The sequence below is a fragment of the Nelumbo nucifera genome, chromosome 6 (assembly GCF_055504915.1).
Source record: "Nelumbo nucifera cultivar China Antique chromosome 6, China Antique-T2T, whole genome shotgun sequence".
In the NCBI taxonomy this organism is placed as follows: Eukaryota; Viridiplantae; Streptophyta; class Magnoliopsida; order Proteales; family Nelumbonaceae; genus Nelumbo; species Nelumbo nucifera.
In genome coordinates this window covers 49516133-49541547 of record NC_142654.1, presented here as the reverse complement: position 1 = coordinate 49541547, position 25415 = coordinate 49516133, and the positions used below count along the sequence as shown (strand labels likewise).

General features: G+C 38.2%; 1 protein-coding gene across 8 annotated transcripts; it reads left to right on the top strand.

Moving 5' to 3' along the window:
• The first annotated feature begins 377 nt into the window (after positions 1 to 377).
• On the top strand, positions 378 to 25336 carry LOC104613057 (uncharacterized protein At3g49140-like). Of its 8 annotated transcripts, XR_016077347.1 has the most exons (14): positions 378 to 504; positions 598 to 688; positions 760 to 988; positions 1149 to 1251; positions 1371 to 1426; positions 1546 to 1713; positions 1861 to 1986; positions 2244 to 2354; positions 3215 to 3556; positions 7862 to 7939; positions 21211 to 21363; positions 23802 to 23904; positions 24233 to 24328; positions 25098 to 25336. XR_016077347.1 is itself a non-coding variant. In XM_088889707.1 (13 exons), the coding sequence occupies exons 1-13, from the start codon at positions 429 to 431 to the stop codon at positions 25200 to 25202; spliced, it is 1734 nt and encodes a 577-aa protein (XP_088745833.1). In that variant the 5' UTR covers positions 378 to 428; the 3' UTR covers positions 25203 to 25336. The 8 variants fall into 8 exon arrangements, 6 of the variants coding, with proteins under 6 accessions (XP_088745833.1, XP_088745834.1, XP_010279048.1 ...); XM_088889707.1 differs by lacking the exon at positions 23802 to 23904; XR_016077348.1 differs by lacking the exons at positions 2244 to 2354; positions 7862 to 7939.
• The last annotated feature ends 79 nt before the right edge of the window (positions 25337 to 25415 follow it).

The following is a 25415-nucleotide window of genomic DNA, read 5'->3' as shown; positions in this document are numbered from 1 at the left end:
TTTTGATTATTAATTTAATATTAATTAATAGTAAATAAAATTATTAAATCTTTTAGATTTTCCCGTGCATCGCACGGGTCCCCACTAGTTTTATATATTGTTTGTAAATATTAGACATTTTATTTTATAAATTTTGAGAGATTTCAGACATTTTTTGTCTATTTATAGTTTTATATAATTTTTTGAATATTTATATATGTTTTATTCATGTGTATATATATAATACATTTTTTTCATATTTTTAATTATGATGTCACGGGTTGAACCGTTCAACCCGGACGGTCGAACTGGTGACCCGTGACCCGGAGGAAAAAACGGGTTGACCTCCGGTTCGGTTTTTAAAAACACTGGATAAAACAGCCTACTTCCTTGGAAGGAAAGTCTTGGTACCTCATAGCGCGACCAGCAGTCACACAGCGCGAAGAGAAATGGTGGTGATCGAATCAGCTCTGGCGGTTGGGTTCCGAACCGCCGGCAGATTTTGCTCCTCCGGCAGTATAGCAAGTGAGACTTCATTGCTTTTATTGCTTAACTCATATAGTTTTTTCTGTATATATCTAGTCCTTTTTTTTTAACCTCTCTTTATCACTTTCACAGATTACCGCCCCTTGTGGAGCACGGACGACCCCATCGGTCTCCACATTTCTTCCGGTCGTCTGTCCCACGGCAGCAGTCTCGATTTGCGTTGGTAGTTTTCTAGAACTGTTTACGGCAGCCATACTTTAGTTGGAACTTACAAGCTATGGAATTGATTTACAGGAACAGAGTTCCAAGACTCATTGATGGTTGTTCTTTTTCAACAAGAAACAATGTCCTCAAAACCAGAGTTCGGGCTACAGAAAACCACTCAGGCCCGACGTCCAATCCTCTGTACCGGAATCGGAAGCCGTATTACCACCCACTTGAGGAGATAGCCGAATCTACACCACAGGACAATGGTGAAGACGCGATTCTCACAGCTGCTGAAACTGCTAGAACCATAATTGAGGTAAATCTCTCTGTATCCAATCTAGGAAGAAATGAAGAAACTTGGAATTGCGTAGAAAGTTCTACTACATTGTACATTGTACTCATCAATTCATTCTTGAACATACATTTGATTGGATAATATGGTTCTTACTCTATCACGTCGGTGCCTCGTTGTATAGGTAAACAGCAAAGCAGCGCTCATTTTTTCTGGGCTGATAAACGATGAAGTTCACGAGAGCATTTTCTGGCCTCAATTGCCTTATGTAACTGATGAACACGGAGGTGAGTTGGAGAAATCATGTTTATCAATGAAAATACTTCATTATCGTGCGTTTTGGCCTTTTGGAACAGATATTCTTGGTTGCATTTTTTTAAGTGTTAAATGATTCGGCGTGTTCCAGATGTTTATTTCAAGGTGAATGAAGAACAAGGCATTCTTCAGGAGAATAACTATGTGGTATAAATATTTCGATTTGCTAGTTGGCATATATTTTACTATTTTCTGTGGGCTTTTTTTTTTCCTCAAAATGTCTTGCTACGATTATTACACTGTATGGTATAAACTTTGGAATGCAGCAAGTAATCATAGGATTGGATACCATAGAAATGCTCAGGGAGATGGAGTTGTCTGGACCATCTGATATTGATTTTGGCATTGAAGAAATCACTGAAGAAGATGGTGATGATATTGATGACAATGACGATGAGGATAGGGATGAAGATGAGGATGGTGATTATGAAAAGGTGTGGTGTGGTTATATTATGTGATTTTGTTTCATCATTTCACCTCTCGGATATATGGGATAGTTTTTGCTATTTGACCTAGTCCTTGTAAGCATAGTCTTCCTTTCTCTTTTTTTCTCTCTTTCTTTTTCTTTTTTGATTTTATAGGACTGGGTTGCAATTCTTGAAGATGAGGAAGATGAGTTGGATTCTGATGAGACACTTGGTGACTGGGCGAAATTAGAGACAATGCGTTCTTCTCACCCAATGTATTTTGCTAAAAAGCTGGCTGAGGTAACTGATTGCAATAAGGGTGTTTCATTCTCTCACCTTATTTTTAAGATTAGGGTAAAAGACTTAAATATACCTTCAGTTTTCTTAAATTGACTTAAACATACCCTGAGTTTTTCACATAGACTTTAAATATATCTTATGGATGTTAGATTTTATGGAATTAACTAAAAGGCTTTTTTTATCCTTCATTATTCTTCAAATTTTCAATGAAAATCAGAAAGAAATAAAAAATCTCACATATCCATTTTCATTTGAAGTGTTTGTGCAGATTTTACTATAGGCCTGTTTTATCTTACATAAGGATGGAATGGCTTAAACTCTGGTCACCATTCCTATTCCTTGATCATCAGCATGAAATCCGTGAATTGGTTGGTAGTTTTCATTAGTTGCAATTTACTCTGAAGTTGTTCAATCCTCAAGCTCTATTTGTTTGCTGCTGATGTGAAATGTAAACAATCGCCTGAACCTCAAAAAGAAAAAAAAAAAAAACAGAAGTTCTATCATGACTGAAACCACTATAACATCAAGGCAAGATCCTTTTCAATCTCATGTTTTTACTTCTTACAGATCTATATCTATATATAAAAACTCCCAATGCCCAGAAACAATTATTCCAAACAACATTGAAATAATACTAAAATTTGATAGCAAACCAAGACTGATCCACAAGCAAAGCCATAAAATCAATCAAGTGTCCCTAATATGATCTGATTAATGAACCAAATCTTCAAAATCACAGTAAATACAAACCCAGCACCCTGCACATCTCAGCTATCTTATATCACAGGAATCAATTTAACTAAAAAGGGGTATCAAGTTCTGTTGCAGTTGTAGAAACAGAGCAAGAAACAAGGTATATTCTTTCAAAAGAGGTCTATTGTTTATGGAGGGTAAAATAGGAATTTTTGAATAAGAAGTTTATAGAAAAGCATATAACATTTTATCAAATAAGGGTATGTTTAAGTCCTGTGGGGCCAATCCTCAAGGTATATTTAAGTCTATTTGAAAAACTCAGGGTATATTGAAGTCAATTTCTGAAAACTCAGGGTGGGTATGCTTTAGTCTTTTACCCTTAAGATTAAAATCCTGCTCACCATTGTGAGTTTATTATATTCTCCTTTCAATTACTGCATGTATAGTGTCAAGCTTCATTTACCAATTTGAAGAATTAAATGATGTTATTACCATTGTTCTTACTCTTTCCTTTAATTTGTTTCTGTTTGTTCAGGCTGCGTCAGACCTTCCTATTGATTGGATGGAACAACCTTCAGTTGGTCTTGCCATCCAAGGCCTTCTGACGCCTGTTTTTGTTGAAGAGGCTGTCATCCAAGAGCATATACCAGACCATGAATACAGTAATGGTAACTCAAAAAATCAGGTGGGGGAATATGTGGAAGACAAACTAGAAGATATTGGCATGGTTTATGGTCATCAGCATGAGTTAGCCTCATCTGAAGGTAATTCAATATGGGCAGAACAATTGGAGATAGATGAAAGCTTAAGAACTGGGGTTTCATTTTACAAATTAGAGATGGTTAAGATTCAGATGATTTCAGCACATGGAAACCAGGCATGTTCTAAGCTTTCTAGTTGCTTTTGAAAGTAGACAATTGCTTCTTTCAACTACTTCTCACATTAGGCTATCTTTCTGTAAAACATGCATGGCAGTGAAATGGAAAATAGGCATCATATTCTATATCTAATATAGGATATTCCAATTTAAGGTTCCCCATTTTCTGAATTCCAAAGTTCAGCAACTGGAATTGAAATAGAGTGATAATCAAGGGATTTTAATGGTTAAAAAATAGGAAAGTCCACCAGAGTGTAAATGAATTCAAGAAGGTGCTGTCGGCTTACACTCGGAGTAGGTTCAGTGAATCACAAACAAAGTTTGGTAAAGGACATGCTCAAATAACAAAAAGCATTTATAGGGGATAAGGCTTCAAATTTAAGCAAATAACTCCAACTAGGCATCACACTAGAGAACCTAAGCATATAAGCTTCAAATAGATTTGTTTGTTCATTAGAGCATCTTATGGTTAATTAAAAATTAATCTTATTTTGAGAGAGATTGAATTGGGGGGGAACTTGTATGCAGAGTAATTTATCCTTCTCAGTATGACAGGCTAACAACATTATGTTTCTCATAACATTTCTACTTGTTTGGCCCCATTTTAAGATCCTTAAAGTAGTCAGGAACTTCTTTTTCTTCAATTTATAAATCCAATACACTATAACTGATAAAAAAAGCAATAACCCTTATTTTATTGGCTCATGTTAGACAGTTTATGCTCTTAGTTCCAATCAACATGATGTACATTATGACATTTATTGTAAATGAATAAAGTACATATTTGATTCATGTTATTATGGTGTGTTTCTGTGTAATACCCTTAAAGTGGACACATATGAGACTCGTGTTAGTTTAGAATATTCACAGCTGTTGGATAGATCTGGGGAGATTTATCCTACCAAGGCTGACATTGATGTACCGCCAAGTTGGTTGGGGTAGCTTGTCTCAGCTGCTAGGGTGAGACCTGAGGTACATGCAGTGTGGATTTTCTTGAAACCTTGAACCAGACCAAAATTCCAGTATTACCCTAGACCTTGGAGATAGATGGGCAAAACTGGAATGTTACACATGACCCCTACACTCGATTATGATGCTGCACTAGGTGTCGGATTTGGCCGTCTTTGATATGCCAATCAGTGAGATCCTTAGAGGGGGTCAAAACCTGGGTATGTTGGGACAGTTCGAGAATTCATCTGAGTGGGTGATCATAGTGACAGGATCAGCTCCTTTGTCGGACAAAGTGAATGATCGGGGATGCACTCTCTCTGATGGAAACCTAAACTGCCGGTAGTTGATTTCAACCATTGAAATTTGTTTTGCAAAATATATTTATATAGAAATATACATATATATATATATATTATGGATTCAAATGTTTGCAAAAGGTTTTAATTCCCGGGATCCATGTGAGTAGTGCAACACTGCACCTTGCAGCCGAGGGGGAGGTCTTCTCTTGTCGATCAGTGTTTGATCATTATGGGCTGAGAGATTAAGTGTAAGACCATTGAGGGTTATACCTGATGGGCTAATCTTGCATTTGCCCGCAGTCCTTGGGCCTTCATAAAATGGTTGGATCCAAGAACCATTTAGTGTAAATGTTGGGCCCATTAAGAGCCCATAGTGATGGACTCAGGGGTTCACTATATTCAGCAGTGAATTCGGCCAGGCCTTGTAACAGAGGCTAGGCTGAACATATGTGGCTGATGTGTAGATCAATGATAGGGACCCACACCATACAAAGAGAGCCAAGTTAGCTAGCATTAAAGTGGAAGTGAGCCTGAAAGCTTAATGGGCCTAAAAACCCATTTCGAACTTGGTTAATTAGATTAATTAAATAGGGGCAGATTTGGGATTTGGATCAACAAATAAGATAAGAGATTATCCTTATCCACTTAAAGAGTTCAGATCCAAATAAAGATTTGGATCAAATGAACTTCTAGTTTGATTAGGAAGGCTAATCTTTATCTGTAGATAAGATAAGAGTTTATCCTTATCACTTAAAGAGTCCAGATCCAAATAAAAGATTTGGATTAGGAAACTCCTAATGTGATTAGGAAATTTTCTCTTTAAGGTAAATAAGAGAGCAGGCGAACCTCCAAAGAGACATTCGCTGAATACAGAGAGAAGACAACACGGTTAGACTGTTCTTGCCTTCTGCTTTATTTTTTCCTGCACTTGCCGCCCCTGAAGGGATGAGATATCCATCGTATGGACGCCCGAATCTTGCAGAATAGAATGAGCGAATTTCAAAAATTTCTCTTCATCTTACTGGGAATCGTATTCCCTATTTTAGAAAAATCATATTTTTCAAGGATCAATCTTGAACCAAGAACCGAACCAGATCTGAACAAAAACAGTAGGAGAGGGATATATACTTGATACGGAGAAATAATATCTCCCAATGGAGGTGTTCACGCCCAAGGAAGAAACCAAAGGCTACTCCCACTGAAGATGACGCAGTGCAGGATGGAGCAGAATTAGCAGCGTTCTTCACAAGAACCAGATCCTTTGCAAAAATCAGCTGGATGGCACGTGAGCACTACTTCCAATCAGTCCTTCCACAAAGAACTGATATCAAGATCTTATCTTGATCACTCCCACTGAGAACAGGAGATCGAATTGGCAGATATGGCGGCGGCAGGAAGGAGGCGGCAAGAGAGACTTAGCGCAGTAATGCTGAATTCTCTCTTCTGTGATTTCAGCTCTGAAGACAGGGTGTGAAGTGTGTCAAAAGGCTGCCACCCCCTCCTCCTTTTATAACCTTAAAGGGATCAACTCCTAATCCCATTAGGAGTTGCTGATCCAAATCATATTTGGATCAGAATTCCCTTTAAGTGATAAGGGTAAGCCCTTATCTTATCTGCAGATTAGATCAGCCTTTTCCTAATCTCTTTAGGAGGTTTCCAGATTTAAATCATATTTAGATCTGGACTCTCTGAGTAGATAGGGTTAAGACCCAATCCTATCTGCTAATCCAATCTCAGAATTTGCCCCTTATTTAACTGATCAAATCAGCCCAGTTCGAAATGGGCTTTAGGCCCAATAAGTTATGTGGTCACTTAGCCTTCCAAACTGCTTCCCAGTTGGGCTTCCTTGTATGGCGTGGGACGCAAACATTGATCTACACATCAACCACATGGGTTCTGCCCAGCCTTTGTTACAAGGCCTGGCTGAATACACTGTTATGGACAGTGCACCCCCTGAAACCCATCATATGGGCTCTATGGGCTCAACACTTACCCTAAGTGGTCCCTGGGCCAAGCCACCTTGTAACACTCAGGGACTGTGGGCAGATGCAAGATTAGCCCATCAGGTATTACCCTCAATGGTCTTACACTTAACCTCTCAGCCCATAATGATCAAACACTGCCCGACAAGAGAGGACCTCTCCCTCGGCTGCAAGGAACAGTGCTGCACTCTCTTCTCATATGGATCCCGGGAATTAAAACCTTTTGCAAACGTTTGAAAACCATAATATATATACTTTTATATCTCATATAAAATATATTTTGCAAAACAAATATCAACGATTGAAATCGGCTACTGGCAGTCTTGGTTTCCATCAGAGAGAGTGCATCCCCGATCATTACCTTTGTCCGACAAAGGGGCTGATCCTTTCACTATGATCACCCACTCAGATGAATTCTTAGACTGTCCCAACATACCCAGGTTTTGACCCCCGCTAAGGATCTCACTGATTGGCATATCAAAGACAATCCAATCCGACACCTAGTGCAGTATCATAATCGAGTCTAGGGGTCAGGTGTAACTTTCCAGTTTTGCCCATCAATCTCCAAGGTCCAGGGCAATACTGGAAATCTGGTCCAGTTTAAAGATTCAATTAATCCTACACTGCATGTGCCTTGGGTCTCACCCTGGCGGCTGAGAGAGGCCACCCCAACATTTGGCAGCACACTAGTGTCAGCCTTGGCAGGATAAATCTCCCCAGACTTATCCAACAGCTGTGAACATTCTAAACTAACACAAGTCTCATAAGTGTCCAGTTTAAGGTTATTACACAGAAACACACCACATGAACATGAATCAAATATGTACTTTATTCATTTACAATAAATTCATAATGTACATCATTCTAATTGGAGCTAAGGGCATAAAACTGCCTAACAGCCCCACCCTGTTCGATCTCCAGTTCTTGGATTGGATCTTGATATTGTTTCTTGCCAGAAGAAACAATCTAGAAGCTGTGCTCACTGTCCTATTCGATTCTTGCTGAAGAATCACTAGTTCTTGGTGAAGAACTACCTGTTGATCCTGCCTCACCCTAAGCTGTGTCATCTTCAGTGGAGGGAGGATTTGGTACTCTCTTTGGGCGTGAACACCTACGTTGGGAGGAGCATTCTTACGTGGATTCCATATCAGGTATGTCCCTCCCTCATTTTGGTTTAAGATTTGGTCCGGTTTGGTTACAAGAATGAAACTTGAAAATGCAGTTTTCTAAATTGGGAATAGGATTCCCGGATGGGAGTAAAGAAATTTTTGAAATTTCGCCCAACCTTCCTGCAGGGTTCGGCCATCCATATGATGGATCTTCCATCCCTTCAGCTCATGCTGCTGGTATTGAGCTACAAATGGCTCTAAGTTTTGATTGCTAAATGAACTAGAGAATATCTTATCATTAGTTATTTATACTAGAATTAGTAAGAACTATTAAATCTGACTTGTTCCATTTGTTGAAATATATGCCCATGAGGGGTATTTTTGTCTTTTGATATATCTTTGTATTTCCCCTGTTAAGAATCACTTGACAGGGGCATTTTTGTAACTTCACAATTTCTAAATAGTGAATTACAATTCAGGTCGATGGGGGGGGGAGGATTTCTCTTTCTTTTTGATATATCTTTTTGCTTTCTTCTGTACATGGTATCAGAGCTCTAAACTCTACTGTCACTGTTCACACCTTTGTTTTTGTGCCCTAGAAGTTGAGAACTCGCTCACTTAGAGACAAGGAGTTAAAAGGACCTAAAAGGACTGGTTGCCCCTTAGGAAAAGAGGCTTTAATTCCTTAAGCTGGCCAGTTTAAGGTGCTGGTGCTGGTGTACTAAGCCATTCCTTGCTGCAGCCCTAGATATGAGTATAAGTATGTGTACTAAGTGCAGCTATTTTTTGACAGTTTGTAGTGTGTTGTGGTGTGGGAATTTATTGTCTATGGTGTGTGAAGCTTTTTTGGGACCTTACAAGTATTTGTGTGAGCTTTTAGTTGGATTCTAGGGCTGAAAATCACTGTAGCAAGGTACTGTAGTAATCTTGTTGGGCTTGAAATAGCTGTAGTGAGTGTTTCGTCTTGTGGTTGGTAAATGATGTTGTTTTTCCTTGCTGGTAGGTGTCTCGTTCTACTTATGACTGCTTCCAATAGTAACTCCAAGTCTGTTGTAGTAGTGCAATCAGACCTTATGAACACCCAGTTAACTATTGTTAAGCTCAATGGTACTAATTATGTATCATGGGCTAAATCTGTGGAAATTTCTTTAATTGCAAGAGGGAATTTGAAATATGTTAAGGAAGATCAACCCAAGAGTGGGCTTGGAGAGTACAGTGAATGGGTGCAAGAAAATGCTCAGATTATGTCTGCCTTATGGAACAGTATGGAAAATAATATTAGTGTTAATCTTATGTTTTTGGACACCGCTAAGGAAATTTGGGAGCATGCCCAACAGTTGTATTTTGGGACAGGACAATGTAACAAGGATTTACCAACTTTACTAGGATTATTTCTTTCTTCAACAGGGTGATAAAAGTGCCGAAGAATATTATGCTACCTAAAAAGGTCTATGGAATGAGTTGAATGTTTACCAACCTCTTTCCCTTGATCTGAAGGTACAACAAGCTCAATGGGAGCATTTAGATGAAAAATTCTTGTTAAGACTGAGGTCTGAGCTTGAACTTGTGAGGGCTCAAATCTTGGGAAGTAATGATCTCCCTTCCCTATCTGAGGTGTGTTCTTGTATCCAGAGGATATGTTAACCCCATAATGATCATTCCACTACTTTAGAGAAGTCAGCTTTAGTAGCAACTAGATGTGATAGTGGTAGAGAGGTTAGGGGAAGAAGTGTAGTTAGAGGTGCTAGCCACAATTTTAGGGGTGGTTGTGGTGGAAATAGGGAAGAGGTGGTGGAAGAAACATTGGTGGTCGTGATACAGTTAGAGAGTGCACACATTGTGGTTGTGAGGGACACATTGTTGCCTTTTGTTATGACTTGCATGGTTCTCCATCTTCATGGGACAATTATGCTATATAGTTGAGGATGATTATGGAATTAACGACTCTACTAGTAAGTTGCTTGCCACAGGAGTTGTTAGGAGTAATGAGTTGGTCTCCATCACTTGCGAGGAATATGAAAAGATTTCATTAGGCTTCTTTCGTGTCTTCTAAGTCCATTGCCACTCTTGCTAAGTCAGGTACAACTTGTTTAATTTCTAGTTCTAGCCATTCACCATGGGTAATTGATTCTGGAGATTCAGATCATATGATTGGATCTTTAGATCTTTTCGAGTCTTTGTCTCCTTCCATTACCCAAACAGTTACCTTAACTGATGGCGCTTCCTCTCTTATTAATGGTACTAGTAGTGTTCCCCTTGGATCTGATATTAGTCTCAACTTCATCTTTTATATCCGAGGTTTCCTTTTAGTCTTTTATTTGTAAGTAAACTCACAAAGTCATTTAAACTGTTCAACCACTTTCTTTCCTTTCTATTGTGTTTTTCAGGATCTTACGACGGGGAAGATGATTGGTGGAGGTTGTGAAGTTGGAGGACTGTACTACCTGGATGTTGATGATCCACTGAGAGCTCTTCATTCATCCCTTACTCCTCCTCACTAGTGGCATTGCCATTTGGGTCATCTTTCACTTCGTATTTTGAAGAAGTTAGTTCCTAGTTTGGTGTCAGTATCTCAATTAGATTGTGAATCATGCCAACTCAACAAGTATCATATAGTTACTTTTGTTCCTTGGGAAGATAATAGCCATGACCTTTTGATCTTGTTCACTTGTATGTTTGGGGTCCTAGTCGTGTGCCATCGTACAATGGATTTCGATATTTTGTAACCTTTATTGATGATCATTCATGAATGACATGGATATATTTAATGAAAGAACATTCAGAATTGTTCTCTAATTTCCTTTTCTTTCACGCTGAAATTCACAATCAATTTTATGTTTATATTAAAGTGTTTCATTCTGATAATGAAGAGTATTTTCGTAGTTTCTTTCAAGCTTATTTTCACACTCATGATATTATACATCAATCTTCCTATTCCCGTACTCCATAGCAAAATGGTGTAGCTGAACGAAAGTATCAACACATTATTGAGATGGCTCGTGCATCGTTGCTCCAAATGTATGTATCTAAAACCTATTGGAGTGATGCTGTTTTCACTTCATGCTTCTTGATCAATCGCATGCTCACGTCTGTCTTTGCTGGTGATTCTCCCTTTTCTATCATGTTCTCTTCAGGATCCCCCTTTTCTCTCCCTCATGTTTTCGGAAGCAATCCGTTGTGTCGTTCTTGGCTACTCTTGCACCCAAAAGGGGTACAAATGTTATGATCCTATCCTCTGTAAATTGTTTGTTGCTTCTGATGTCACCTTCTCTGAGAGTCTTATTTTTCTGAATGGGAAGCCTCTCCCTCTATTCTTCTCCCGTTTGCCTGGTGATGTGTTTACTCCTCTTCCCACTCTTGAGGAGCTTATTTGACCATCAATTCGCAGTGTACATTAGACGTGCTTGGGAGGTTGTATCAGATTATATGCCAGCTCAGACTTTAACTTACGACCTTCCACTAGCATCTGAACCGGTGGCTGATCACCCTCCGTCAACTTGATCTTTCCATTGCACGTAAGGGTAAGTGTGATTGTACTAACCACCCCATCTTTCGTTATTGCTCTCTTGTTCACTTATTTGCTGCCCACTAGAAATTTAGGGTGGGCAATTCAATGATCCTGGAAGGTACAAAAGATTAGTTGGAAATTTGATCTCTCTCATAATCATCCGTCTTGATATTTCCTTTAGTGTTGGAGTTGTGAGTCAATTCATGTAGAATCTTGCAATCACCCACCAGGAAGGTGTTGTAAGAGTGTCGAGATATCTGAAAGGTGTTCCAGGCCGGGGATTACTATACAAGAAAGGGGGAGAGCTAACCTTAGAAGGATATTCCAATGCAGACTGGGCTGGTTCTTCAATGAATAGGAGGTCTACTACAGGGTACTACCTTCTTGTGTGGAAATCTCATTACTTGGAAAAGTAAAAGGCAAAGTGTAGTTGTTAGGAGTAATGTTGAGGCTGAGTATAGAGTAATGGTCCATTACCACTTGTGAGTTGATGTGGCTGAAACATCTACTCCAAGAGATAGGCATTCCTATAGGGGAACCTATCAAGTTGTTTTGTGATAATCAAGCTGCCACTCATATTGCTTATAATCCAGTTTTTCATGAGAAGACCAAGTATATAGAAGTTGATTTTAGACAAAAGGTGACAAATGGTGAGATTGTTACTCCTTATGTCAAGTCAGAAGATCAGCTAGCAAATTTGCTTACCAAGAGCTTGTGCCGTACTAGAATGCATTATATTTGTAACAAGCTGGAGCTTTATATATAAATAATTATATATATATGCTCCATCTTGAGGGGGGATGTTGAAATGTATGCCCATGAGGGGCATTTTTGAAACTTTACAATTTCTAAACAGTGAATAACAGTTCAGGTCAATGGAAGAGAAGAGGCTGGTTCATAATTCTTCCTCAAAACCTCTTATTTCTCTCTTTTTGCTTTCTTCTATACAAGACCTCTCTCTTTTTCTCATGTTGTGACACCATTTGCTTTAATAAAGCCTAAAAGTTAGAAAAAAATAAAAGAATAGGAAGGGCTTCAACAATGCTAAAGCTCTACAAACAAAATCATGAAGTAAGATTAAACTCTTATATAGACTATAACCTAAATAAATCAATTCAATGAACACACATAGGAAGTAAAACCACTAAAAGAACCAATTTTTATTTGGAAAGTAAATCAATTTAATGAACACTAAAAGAACAAAAAATCAACTTAAGATACCAAAAGAATTTGTGATTTTCATTAGGGCATGCTCCACCTTTGCACTCCTCACTAGGCCTGTCAATGATACTCGAAAATCCACAATTCAATTTGACATCTGATCTGATTATCTTGGATTCAGATGATGAGTTTATGTAATTGGATTGGATTTGGAATTTTGCAACCTGCATCTGATTAATAATCAGATCAGATTCGGATTTGACTCCATCCAATCCGATTAAAATCCAAATCCAATTATATTATAATAATTATTGATTTTAATATATAAAATTCAATATTTAGTAGTCGAACAAGACTACAATCTGTTTTAAGTTTTAATGAGAAAACAAATAAAGATTGAAGAGAAGAAGAGAAGAGAAGAAGAGGAGAGGAGAAGAAGAACTCGAAGAGAGAATTCAGAAAAAGAGAGTAACTAGCAATAGTTGCCCCACTCTTATATTTATATTCATATTCAAATAATTGTAAAATGGCTGAATTAGCCTTATTGCTTACATGGCAAAGTAAAAGAAAAACTAATAACATAAGTCTGAAATAACTACTAACTAACAAACTGAAGTAACTAACATAACTAACTATTACTGTCATACGAACATAGTGGGGACCACATCAGTGGAGTCCACATCAGTGTTCTCTACACTCCCCCTCAAGTTGGGAATATATATTTGTCATTCCCAACTTGCATAGGTCTGCCTCTAACTTCTTCCTTGAAGCAACATTGGTGAGAAGATCTGCAAGCTGCATGTCGGAGGTGATATACGGAAGACATACTTCTTGAGATGCAACCCTTTCTCTGGTAAAATGCCGGTCCACTTCAATATGCTTAGTTCTATCGTACTATACCGGATTATGGGCTATATTAATAGCAGCCTGATTATCACCGTACAACATTAAGGGCTTCTCATAAGCAATACCCAACTCCTCAAATAGTGATCTCAACCATAGAATTTCAAACACACCATTAGCCATGGACCTATATTCAGTTTCAGCACTTGAACGAGAAACAACATTTTGTTTCTTACTCCTCCAGGAGACAAGATTACCTCCTACAAAAGCACAATATTTAGAGGTAGATCTTCTATCATCAACACACCTTGCCCAATCAGCATTTGTGTAAACTTATATCTTCATGTGATCATTATTCTTGAATAAAACACCTTTGCCAGGGCACCTCTTCAAATATGCCAATATCCTTTCAACTGCAAGTAGGTGAGTAGTTCTAAGAGAGTGCATATACTGAATAACAACACTGACTGCATAAATGATGTCCGGTCGTGTGAGACAAAGATAGAGAAGTTTTCCATCTAACAATTGGAACATAGCTTCATCTTCAAGAGGCTCTCCACCCTCTACACTGATCTTGTGGTTCTGTTCAATAGGTGTGTTAGCAGGCTTAACACCCAACTTTCCAGTTTCTTCCAACAAGTCAAAAACATACTTTCTTTGAGAAACAAAAATCCCATGCTTGGACCTAGCACCTCAATACCCAAGAAGTATCGTAGCTCTCCCAGATCTTTTACCTCAAACTCTTGATGGAGTCACTTAAGAGACTCAATCTCACTGTTATCACTCCCTGTCATCTACATATACAACAAGCAAGGTTAAGGAAGAATCCATTTTCTTAATAAACAAGGTGTGGTCTGACTGGGCCTGCACATAACCGAACTAAGGGCTTGTCTGAATCTATCAAGCCAAGCTTTGGGGGACTGCTTTAGTCCATATAAGGCTTTGTTCAGCCGGCAAACCTTCTTTCCTGTTTCTACACCATAAAATCCAGGAGGCAACTACATGTAAACCTCTTCCTGCAAGTCTCCGTTAAGGAAGGCATTTTTAACATCCATCTGAAACAAAGACCAAGAGTAACTAGCTGCAAGAGATAATAAAACTCTGATAGTGGTCATCTTTGCTACTGGTGCAAAAGTCTTCAAGTAGTTAATACCATATGTTTGAGTAAATCCCTTTGCAACTAATTAGGCCTTATACCTTTCAATGGAACCATCAACATTATGTTTCACAGTAAACACCCATCTACATCCAACCGATTTCTTCTTTTTGGGCTAATCAACTATCTCCCAGGTATGGTTTTTGATAAGGACATCCATTTCTACCTTCATTGCATCCTTCCACTTAGGAATTGACAAGGCTTCCTGCACTATTCTGGGAATGGGAATATCAGCAATGGATGCAAGAAAGGACTTGTAAGAGGGGGACAGATGATCATAGGACAAGAACTGGAAAATGCAGTGCGCTATGGATGTGGTGCAACGGCGTTTGCCTTTACGGACAACAATGGGGAGGTCAAGGTCTTCCAATGAAGGTGAGGGCTCAACAGTGGAAGGTATCTCATCTGTAATATCTGATAAAGGAACTGTGGTACCTGGATCTGGATCCGCAGAAGGAACTGGAGCTGGCCTGGATTGCTAATGTCCAAAATCAACCTGCCTCCACCGTCTGTGATAGACTCTCAAATCCTGACACCTCTGACAACCCTCCCCATTACATCCCTCTTCACTCAATGGGACAGGTAAATGAACTTCTGATGAGTTAATCCCAACCTCACTACTCTCCCCCTAAGGAGAAACTCTAGGATAATAGGGTACATCCTCATAGAAAGTGACATCCATAGAGACAAATCTCCTCCTAGAAGTAGGTTCATAGCAGCAATATCCTTTTTGAGTTTGTGCGTAACTAAGGAAAATACATTTTGAGGCCTTAGGATCAAATTTGGAATGATGAGGGCCAAGAATCTGAACAAAGCAAGTACAACCAAAGGTTTTAAGGGGAACGGTAAACAACTCTTTATCAGGATATAAAAGGGTAAATGGAGGTTTCATATCAAGAACCCGTGAAGGAATCCGATTGATGAGATATACTGCTGTAAGAATAGCATCCCCTAGAAACGTATAGGCACATTGGAGTTAAACATAATGCTTCTAGTCACCTCTAATATGTGTCTATTCTTTCTCTCAACAACCCTATTCTGCTGTGGTGTATGAGGACAAGTACTCTGATGGATAATTCCATGGTCAAGGAAATAAGAGGCTAATGGTTTCGCAAAGTATTCTTTCGCATTATCGGATCTAAAAATTTTGATTTTGACCCCAAACTGGGTTAAAATCATTTGATGAAAGATCCGGGTCAATGCTGGAACCTCATCTCGAGAACGCATAAGGTAAACCCAAGAAAAACGGGTATAATCATCAACAAACAGCAAGAAATATCTATACCCCGCCCCCATAGCAGTGATATGATAAGGTCCCTAGACATCGGTATGCACAATTTCAAAAGGAATATCTTCTTTTATTACTCAATGAATAAGTTGTTCTACAATGCTTTGCAAGCTCACAACTTTCACATCTCAAACTAGACATCTAGATAGACTCAAACAAACTAGGAAACAAACTCTTCAAAGCCCGAAATGATAAATGACCCAACTGATTATGCCAAAGCATAGCCTGACCAACAAACTAAGAAACACAAGACCTAGCTTCACTATCTTCCCAATGAGAGCTCCCTCCAAGCAGATAGGTTCTATTCGTCTCACGGCCAGTCCCAATCAACTTCCTTGTCTCCAAATCCTGAAAAACACATCGATCAAGGAAAAAAGTCACTGAACAATTCTGGTTTTTAGTAATGCTACTAACTAAAAGTAAATTAGTACTAAGTTTAGGAACATGCAAAACTGAAGACAAGGAAATGGCATTAGACAACTTGATGTCTCCCTTGCCAGAAATGGGAACAAGGGAACCATCAACAATGGACACTTTGTCTCTGCCAGGAGATAAGTGATTAAGTGGTAGGTAGTAAACAGTGAGGGCAAGCCAGCCATATGGTCAGATGCTCCTGAGTCTATTATCCAACAAAGTTCAGTGTTACCTGGAGCTGAAGCATGATAAGCTGAGGCTCGAGTACCTGAATGAGCAAAGGCTGAGGTGGGAGGAGCTGATGGTGGCTGAGGTGATGGAGCTGAATTACCAACTTCACTTTCCAACTGAGTTAGAACAGCCCGAACAACAGCTAGGGTGTCTAGTGGTGTGCCTCTTGTGCCCGATGAGGTTGCACAATCAGTATTAACAGCCATGTTAGCATTACCCTTTTTGTTCCTGAGTTTTGTTGGAACTAGATGAGGATGCAACTTCCAACAAGTGTCTTTAGTATGTTTAGGTTTCTTGCAATGTTCACATACTAGGTCCCTCTTGTCTTCCTTCCTCATATCCCTCTCCTTATCATCCACAGACTTAGGTTTAACTGCTGCCAAGGCTGATTCGAAGGGCTGATGTTGCAATATAACCTTTCTCCTAGTCTCTTCACTGTGCACTAAGGAATAGGCTTGTGATAGGGTCACACTGTCTCTTGTCAGTAGTTGTTGTTTCACAATATCATATTCAAAATTCAGACCAGCGAGGAACTCAAAAACCCTATTAGTTTCAACCTGCTTTCTATAAGTCTATGCATCCTTTTGACTTTCCCACTCAATTGTTTCCAGATGGTCAATTTCATGCCACAAGGATTTCAAGTTTGAGAAGTAAACCGAGACCTGTTTCTCTCCTTGCTTAAGATTATTAACCTTACATTTCAGCTCATAAGCTCTAGCAACATTAAGGGGTTGGGAGTAGGTCTCTGGTGGGTGCCGAACCCAACCAAAGATAAATATTCTTGCTCTGGGTTAATAATTTGCAGATAGTGATGAGCAAGGTCGTTCTCCACAGGGATTGGGTGGATTTATTTCCAAGTAGATGGATTAAGGGGGGTTGTAAAGCTAAGGAAAATGAGAAAATAGCAGAAAATAACAGAAACCAAAGATTAAATCGATGGGAGAAAACTTCCGATCGAAGGGATAAGTTTAGCTTTGATTCGTAGCATTGATCCTTGATGCAAAGATAGATTCATATGTTTATGAATAAATTGGTTATAGCTATTAACAAGCTCTAACAGTCAACCTCTACTCTTATTATTCGACAACCAAAACAAGCTCTTTGATTGCTTCCCTTATTAATAGGCAGTCCTAAACAAGCTCTTAGGATTTAACCTATTAATAGCATTAAGAGGGGAGAGACCCAATTCTGGTCAGCGATCTCACAAGCTCGGATCATTTAAACCAGATCATATATTTTCCTAACATAGATCGGAAACTTTTTTGCAATCAATTTATGTTAGTTGCCACCATGATCGAACCTACCAATCATATACGAAACTGGAGGTTCAATCGGCCATAGATTATTTCCATTGAATGAGCAAGGGGCCCTTCTTGCTTAATCAACAAAAATAATCCTCACAGTTAATTAGCAAAAAACATATGAATACTCATAAACAATGAACTAAAATAAAAATCAATTAGATCTCACAATATTACAGAATCAAGGCTTCCCTAACCCTTAATCCAGAAATAAAAACTTACAGACACTTCATGATGAAAACGCAGCTTCTAGATGAGAAAGGGGGGCGAACTCTTGCTTCTTCCTCCTTGGTTGCTGATTTCCCTCTCTGAAGACTGAAGCTCTCTTCGAGGAATTCATGCCTTGGGTGCTGGTCTGCCCCCCTTTATATAGGTTTGGGGAGAGGGCTGCTCTCCAACTCCCTTAAGGAGATTATCCTCAAACTGGAAAGTCCTAATCTAATTTGAACTTATCCTATCTAACTCTTATCTTTTATCTTTCTAGGATTACAATTTGAGAATTTAAATCTGATAAAACTCTTTTATTGAGATTACATTCAACTTCTATTATAATGGGACTCTTGGATTTTGAATTCGAACTGGGCTTCTTTAACAATTCAGGCTTGCTTCAAGACTCTTTTGCGAAATGGGCTTGAGCTTATGAAATGGGCTTTGTTGCGAAATTACTCTGACTTTGGGCCCGAATTCGTCTTCGATGCGGACCGATTCTGCCAAAACCCAAAACATAAAAGTTGTGGGCTTTTTCCTTATCTTTCCAGTGCTTCTTGAATTGTCCAAATCGGAGTCTGGAATTGAGAGTTATCCCCAGATCACGGATCGGTGCCGAAACTGTGCAAAATCATCCGATTAGCCTTGTTTTCTTCCAATCTCCTTCTTGCTTGCCCTGAATCAAAATACAAGAGTAATGAGTCCAATTAGGTACCAATTAAGTGTAAAATACTGAATATTGAGGGATAAAGATATGACAAATTTTATTCTCATCAGTCTCTTTTATGACATCCCATTATTTCCTTGGTTGTTTTTGCCTACAAATAGTTTTGGCTGATATGTGGCTGCATAGAGTTGCACAGCCATGTCATCACCAAATAGTTCTCTTGAACCCATTTGGCATAAGTTGGGTCCTCCTTAGTTGGTTCTTTCACATCCCCTAACAAATAGTTCAGTTTTCCCCTACCCCCAATGGCCATCATGGCTGATTGGGCCTATTCTAAGTAGTTTGATCCATCAAACTTAATAGTTGTAATCTGAAAGGTGTTCTCAAACATTTTACCTGAACCACCAGCCCCAAAAACACCTTCCCCTTGGTTCTTAAACTCCATCCTGGTTAGGAGTTAATTAAAAAACACTTTTTTTAATCATTGTAATAGGAGAAACTGTACCCAAACTGATAACAGCCGACCTAGGAGGATGATTTAGATTCAGCAGTTACCCAGAAACAATGAGCAGCTCTACTGGATCTTCCAAAGAGCAAAAAAAAACTCAGATTGAAAGAAGCAAGTCCAACTACTGCTGCCACAATCAATAACAGACCTGAATTTTAGGTTTTCCTCTTAAAAAACAGGTGAAAAAGAAGAGATTTTCCAGCCGCACCTCTCAGAATAAAAAAAGATGATTTTTTTTTTAATATCGATCTCAAGAAAAAAACTTACTTCATGAAAAGATGAATTCCAACTTATCTCTTACTGCTGCCGGTTTCAAGAAGAGATTCTAACTTAAGCAGAAAATTCTGATCAGCACCTTCAATCTTGATCAAAAAACTAATTTTGATCCCTTTATTCTTCTCTAATTCTTCCTGATTACCAAGAACACTCTCCAATCTTTGGACAGCTGCTAAAGACTTCTAGTAACCTCCAAGAATCAGCTGAAAAGAATGATATTTCTAAACTTCCAGCCCTAGATAATTCTCATGTGGTCGGCTGGATTAGACTCACATGAAAACCCTAGATCGTGCTCTAATACCAAGTAGTTGAACAAGACTACAATCTGTTTTAAGTTTTAATGAGAAAACAAATAAAGATTGAAGAGAAGAAGAGAAGAGAAGAAGAGGAGAGGAGAAGAAGAACTCGAAGAGAGAATTCAGAAAAAGAGAGTAAGAGTAACTAGCAATAGCCGCCCCACTCTTATATTTATATTCATATTCAAATAACTGTAAAAGGGATGAATTAGCCTTATTGCTTACATGGCAAAATAAAAGAAAAACTAATAACATAATGATAGGCCCCAATTAACCTTACGTATGCCAGGAAGAGGAAAGGTCAACAATCAGCTAAGGGGGGGAAATAATTGAACAATTAATCACATGAGGGCAATTATAGCTGGAGGGAATAAGGAGAGTCTTGGGGCATTTATAGCTATGTCTGTTATGAAAAAAGAAGAGTTTTTGGGCATTTATAACTAGGCCAGCTGGGCATTTATAGAGGGAGTCAGTTATGCTATCAGAAGAGTATAAGAAGGGGCTTTGGGGGATAGGGGTAGGGGGTGGTATGTTTTTCTTTGAGTAAAGAATATTGTGAGTGTTTGGGAGAGCCGGCGGTCTCTCGAAGAACCGACCAACTGTTAATGTTTTCTGCTGAATGAATACTAGTCTCTTTTGCTGATGTTCGAGTGTGTGAATGCTGCTGTAAGTCTGTGAACTGCGTGTCAAATTTTCGGGACATATCACATAAGTCTGAAATAACTGCTAACTAACAAACTGAAGTAACTAACATAACTAAGTATTACTGTCATACGAACACAGTGGGGACCACATCAGTGTTCTCTACAAAAATTATAAAAAATATATTTTTATAAATTATATTTTATATGAATTTATATATATAATAATTTCAGTATGTTATATTTAAATAATTACATTAATTTATTAATACAAAATAACTATCTTTTTATTTTTTTTTGTATTTTACAAAATTAAAGTGGAGTCAGATTAAATCCGAATCCAATCCGAGTTCGTTAGGATTCTAATTTCAATTATCAGATTGGATTCAGATTTTGCTGAATCCGATTCATGTGCAGCCCTACTCCTACCCCCAGATCAAAGAACTATAGTTCCATCAGTATTGAGTTCTAGCTAGCCTCCAAGAAAAGGTTTTTGTTATGTCACTTCCCTGAATTATTGTGCTTTTGGCTCAGAACAATCATTCAGTAAACTGATATTTTAGAGTCTACCTTTTGCTTTCTATATTATCCTATTATGGAAAGATCTCGTTCTTGGTTGTTGCAATTCCTACTTTTTGGAACAGTTATTTTGTTTCCTTTGTACCTATGATGATTCCAGATGTTCCATTATTGTTTTTAATTCATCATATATGTTTTTTAGTTCTGGACAAACTTGTAACTTAAAGGCATGCCTTTCTATGTCATGGATGCAATCTTCAAATGATCTAAAGATTTTATTGTTGTACTTCTCGATAGACTGCAGTGGACGTAAAAGATTTTCAGAAAGCTAAGCCAGATGCTATTGCTCATTATGCCACCAAAATTATTTCTAGCCTGAAAGCTGGTGGGGAAAAGGTCACAAAAGCCCTCAAATCTCTCTGCTGGAGAAGGAAGAATATTCAAGTAGAGGTACCACTTTTCATGCTTTGGAGTAAGTTTATATATATCATGTAGAAATCATTGGAATGAATCTATGCAGAAGTACCATTTGCTTGTGCCCCCTGGGAGTTGGAGGCGGATGTTACTACATTATTTGGATGTTAAAACCAATCTTTCAGCTATTTCATTTGTTTTGGGGTGTTGATACATGGTGAGCTTTAAATTGTATCACCTTGGACTCTAGGGGGAGGGGGATTTCAACAAAAACCAGGAAATTCTATCTAGTGTCTATAAATTCTTTACCCACTTAGTATTACAGTCCCAATTATCTATAATATAAGGTATTTAGTAATGACTATTTATGGATGGGGATGGTCAAGCTGAGGAACCTTTTTTTATAGATTGGAGGAATCAGAATGTGACTGCAATGAAATGGGATTAGAGGTCCAGTATGGAGATGTAAAAGCTAGGAAGAGTAATTTAAGGGAGTATAACAAAGAGAGTATTGGAAGAAGATAGAGGAGTGCTTGGGTTCAACCTCTGTTCTTTTTTCTTTTTTCTTTGATCAGCCAAAAATAAATTACATTAAATTTAATTAAAGAAGTAGTTAATACAACTTGCTGACCAGAATGTCATCCCCAAATTTCACATCCAAGTTGCATAGAAGCACCAAAATACATCAGATTACAGCTTTGTCCAAAATAAACTAGGCCTGTCAACCCATTGCTTTGCCAAAACATCTGCCAACCCATTTGTAGTCCTTATCCAGTTAAAGGTAGTTTTCTAGGATATCAATTTCCCTGTTTCTAGGGTAGGTGAAGAAGTGCAGCACAAGTTGAGCGTGGGTGTGTGTGAAAACTCCTGGGTTGATGGATGGGGCAGTTTTTGGTTGGTAAGAAGTTTGGGGGGTTATTGCTATCTATACTATACTCTAAATGCAGTTGTCCACCTCAGCCTACTCTCTCTTGCTTCTTTAACCCCTTTAGAATTTTGTGTTTTTTTTTTGAATTTTTAAAAATAATTAAGTATGGGGCTATTTAAGTTCACCCACAACCAATTCAATTTAGAAACTGAATGTAACATGGACATCTTTTTAAGATTGTTGGTCTTGAGCAGAAATTTAGAGTGGAACTGGGCCATGCAACAAGTTTCCTAATTAATGCCTGAATGATAGGATTCAGGGAGCTCTGTCCCCCTATTTGAGTCTACTTGATGCTATTTCCAAAGAACCCATGTATCTGTACTTCATGCTTTCTGAAACCTTTACTTAGTTAAATATATTTTAGATCTGAATAGAATAATTTGTTGTTAATTACAACAGTGCACTAGGGGGATAAAATATCCACTACATGCCAGTATTGCAGGTTCCCTATTACTTGACAAAATATTTAATATATACAAGATCACAAAATCTTATCACAACTTAAATTAAAAAAAAAATAAAAAAAGGAGTTAAATATAACTTTATTAAGGTTAAGTTAAATATAACCTTTGAAAACAGAAACTGTGGAAAATTCTTATCTCATGCAGGAAAGGGTACAAATGGTGTCCATGCAGTGGCCACATGGTTTTGGTGAGTCCCTTTGGGACCACAAGAGAACCATATGGCATTTGATTTGGGCCTTCCAATTTAACTCATGAGTCATGATAGCTCCCCCTTCCAGCCCGCAAATTAGACTGTAAAGTTTAATCATGTAAATTGTGTGCTTTTACAGTTTTACCTCTAGTCATACCCAATCATTAACAGGTCTACCAATTTATCCCATATCCTTCTGAACTGAGAAGTTGCATAACAAGAATCTTATTCTGAACTGAAACCCATACCACATAAAACAAAAGTTTCAGAGTTATAGCTAACTCCAGTATCTGCCAATTTATTTATTCTCTCATTTCTCTGTCTATATGGGAAATACTCCCTTTTTTTTTATAAACCAGGAAATGGGGCTACACAGAATGGGGGGTAGCATGTCCCCAGAAATCAAAACAACTGATAACATGATACTCCCTTGAAAGTATCTTTTTGGCCTTTAAGCAACTCTATGTAGGTCTAACAAAGATCTGGGAAAACCCAACAGGCCCTGGCCGATCAAACCTTATTATATAGCTCTGGATCTGCCTAAGTCCTGACTATAAAGTGGTCAGGATTGGTTTTACCTGTTCAGACCCAATTAAGACCATTCGCCCATTCTTCAAGATCTCTTTTGTATCAAACTTATGTTACTGGAGATTTTTGTCCTTGTAACAAGGTATAAGCTCCTAATCATAACTCCATGATGTTGTACTTTTAGCTGCTTTGTGGGAACTTCGATAATGAGCAACATATTGGCTGCAAGGCATGGTTCAATTGATTCTATGAGGCAGTTAAGATGTTCAAATGATTAATGTGGATCCATCACTTTTTTTTTTTTTTACAGAGGATTGACAGACTGAAATGTGTAAAATAGGATTTTATCATTTGTGTATTTCAGGACGAGATTGAGGGTGGGCCTTGGTGCAACGGTTCGGTTGCTCCTTTGCAACCTGGGTGACCAGGGTTCAAATCTTGGAAACAGCCTCTCTGTATGTGCAGGGGTAAGGCTGCGTACATCTGTCCCTCCCCAAACCCCGCATTGGTGGGAGCCCCATGCACTGGTCTGCCCTTTTATATTTCAGGATGAGATTAATTTCTGTAAATATATTATATTTTGAACCACTCATAAAAAATATTATATTTTGAACCACAAATAATGATTATGGTATACATATCAACCTTTGGCTTTGGGTCATATAATAGCATGTATCATGGGGAAATTGCATCTATGCCTTCAAAAAATTTCCCAGGGTTACTATGTAGAATCTAGATGCATGAAATTTCTGAATAGATAGCTCAGATATTAAATTTTTCCACAACTTGATACAGGAGGCAATGCTTGTTGGTGTAGATAGTCTTGGTTTTGATTTGAGGGTTTGCTCAGGAACACAAGTCCAAACATTGCGGTTTGCGTTTAAGTCAAGGGTATGTTTTGGCAATCAACTTTTATCTAAAATGTAATTGAAGTTTTTCTTCACTTGAAGTCCCTGATATGCTGTTAAAATCATGAAATATCCAAAATATAATTGAAGTTTTTTTTGTTCACTTGAGGTCCCTGATATGCTGATAAAATCATGAAATATCCAAAATATAATTGAAATGTTTTTTTTTCTCACTTGAGGTCCCTGATATGCTGATAAAATCATCAAAGAGTCCTCTAGCCAAATGCTAAAGCTGCTGGTGTTCATTAACATGGGATATATACAAGTTGCACTTTATGTTAATGACAACCAACCTTGCAACTAACTTGGAAGAGTCCTCTAACTTGTTGGTCGAGACTCATCTGAGTTCTCTGAACTTTATACAAGGTGCTTTATGACCTGGGCCTCTATAGTTCAACCTGAAACCATGTCCACATCCATGACTGGAATATAAAGTCAGGAGTCAGGACCAATAGATTGCATCATAGCCAACCCCACATAGTTGGGATAAGGCTTGGATGATGATGATGATGATGACCAATAGATTGCATCATAATCCTATTTATTTGTCATCATGGATCTGAAGTTCATTTCGTGACTTTTGTTATTATCTAGCAAGGGTTTCCTAGAATCCTTTTTTATTCAAGTTTCCTAGAATCTTATGAACCGTAATCCTATATATCTGAAATATATATGGGGACAGAATTTCAAAATGCAATCAGTGCCCATGAGAAATTTCCTCTCTAAAACTTTTCTTTGAATTATATTTGCAGGCAACTTCGGAGTATAGTGCTGAGAGACAACTTCATGACCTATTGTTCCCAAGGATCCACCACAAACTACCAAAGCGGCAACATGTTCATAAGAAGGAATCCTAACTGGAATTGTGTATCGGTTATTGTATTTTATTGCCACTGATAATTAAAACTGTCAGGTCAGCAGTTTGTTGTACACCTGCAGCTTATGTATTTTATGTGAAATATATGGTAGGCCTTGGGTGTCCTTTTCTTTCTATTTTTCGCACCGTTATTTGGTTTTACTTCTTGCTCTGTTCTTTGCTTTCACCAATTTTTGGCAAGTAGATCCCAGGC

Coding starts and splice junctions, on each gene's coding strand:
- LOC104613057 (XM_088889707.1), top strand. CDS start 429: ATGGTGGTGATCGAATCAGCTCTGGCGGTTGGGTTCCGAACCGCCGGC. Junction 1,714..1,860: donor AGGATGGTGATTATGAAAAG/GTGTGGTGTGGT, acceptor TTGATTTTATAG/GACTGGGTTGCAATTCTTGA. Junction 2,355..3,214: donor AGCATGAAATCCGTGAATTG/GTTGGTAGTTTT, acceptor CTGTTTGTTCAG/GCTGCGTCAGACCTTCCTAT.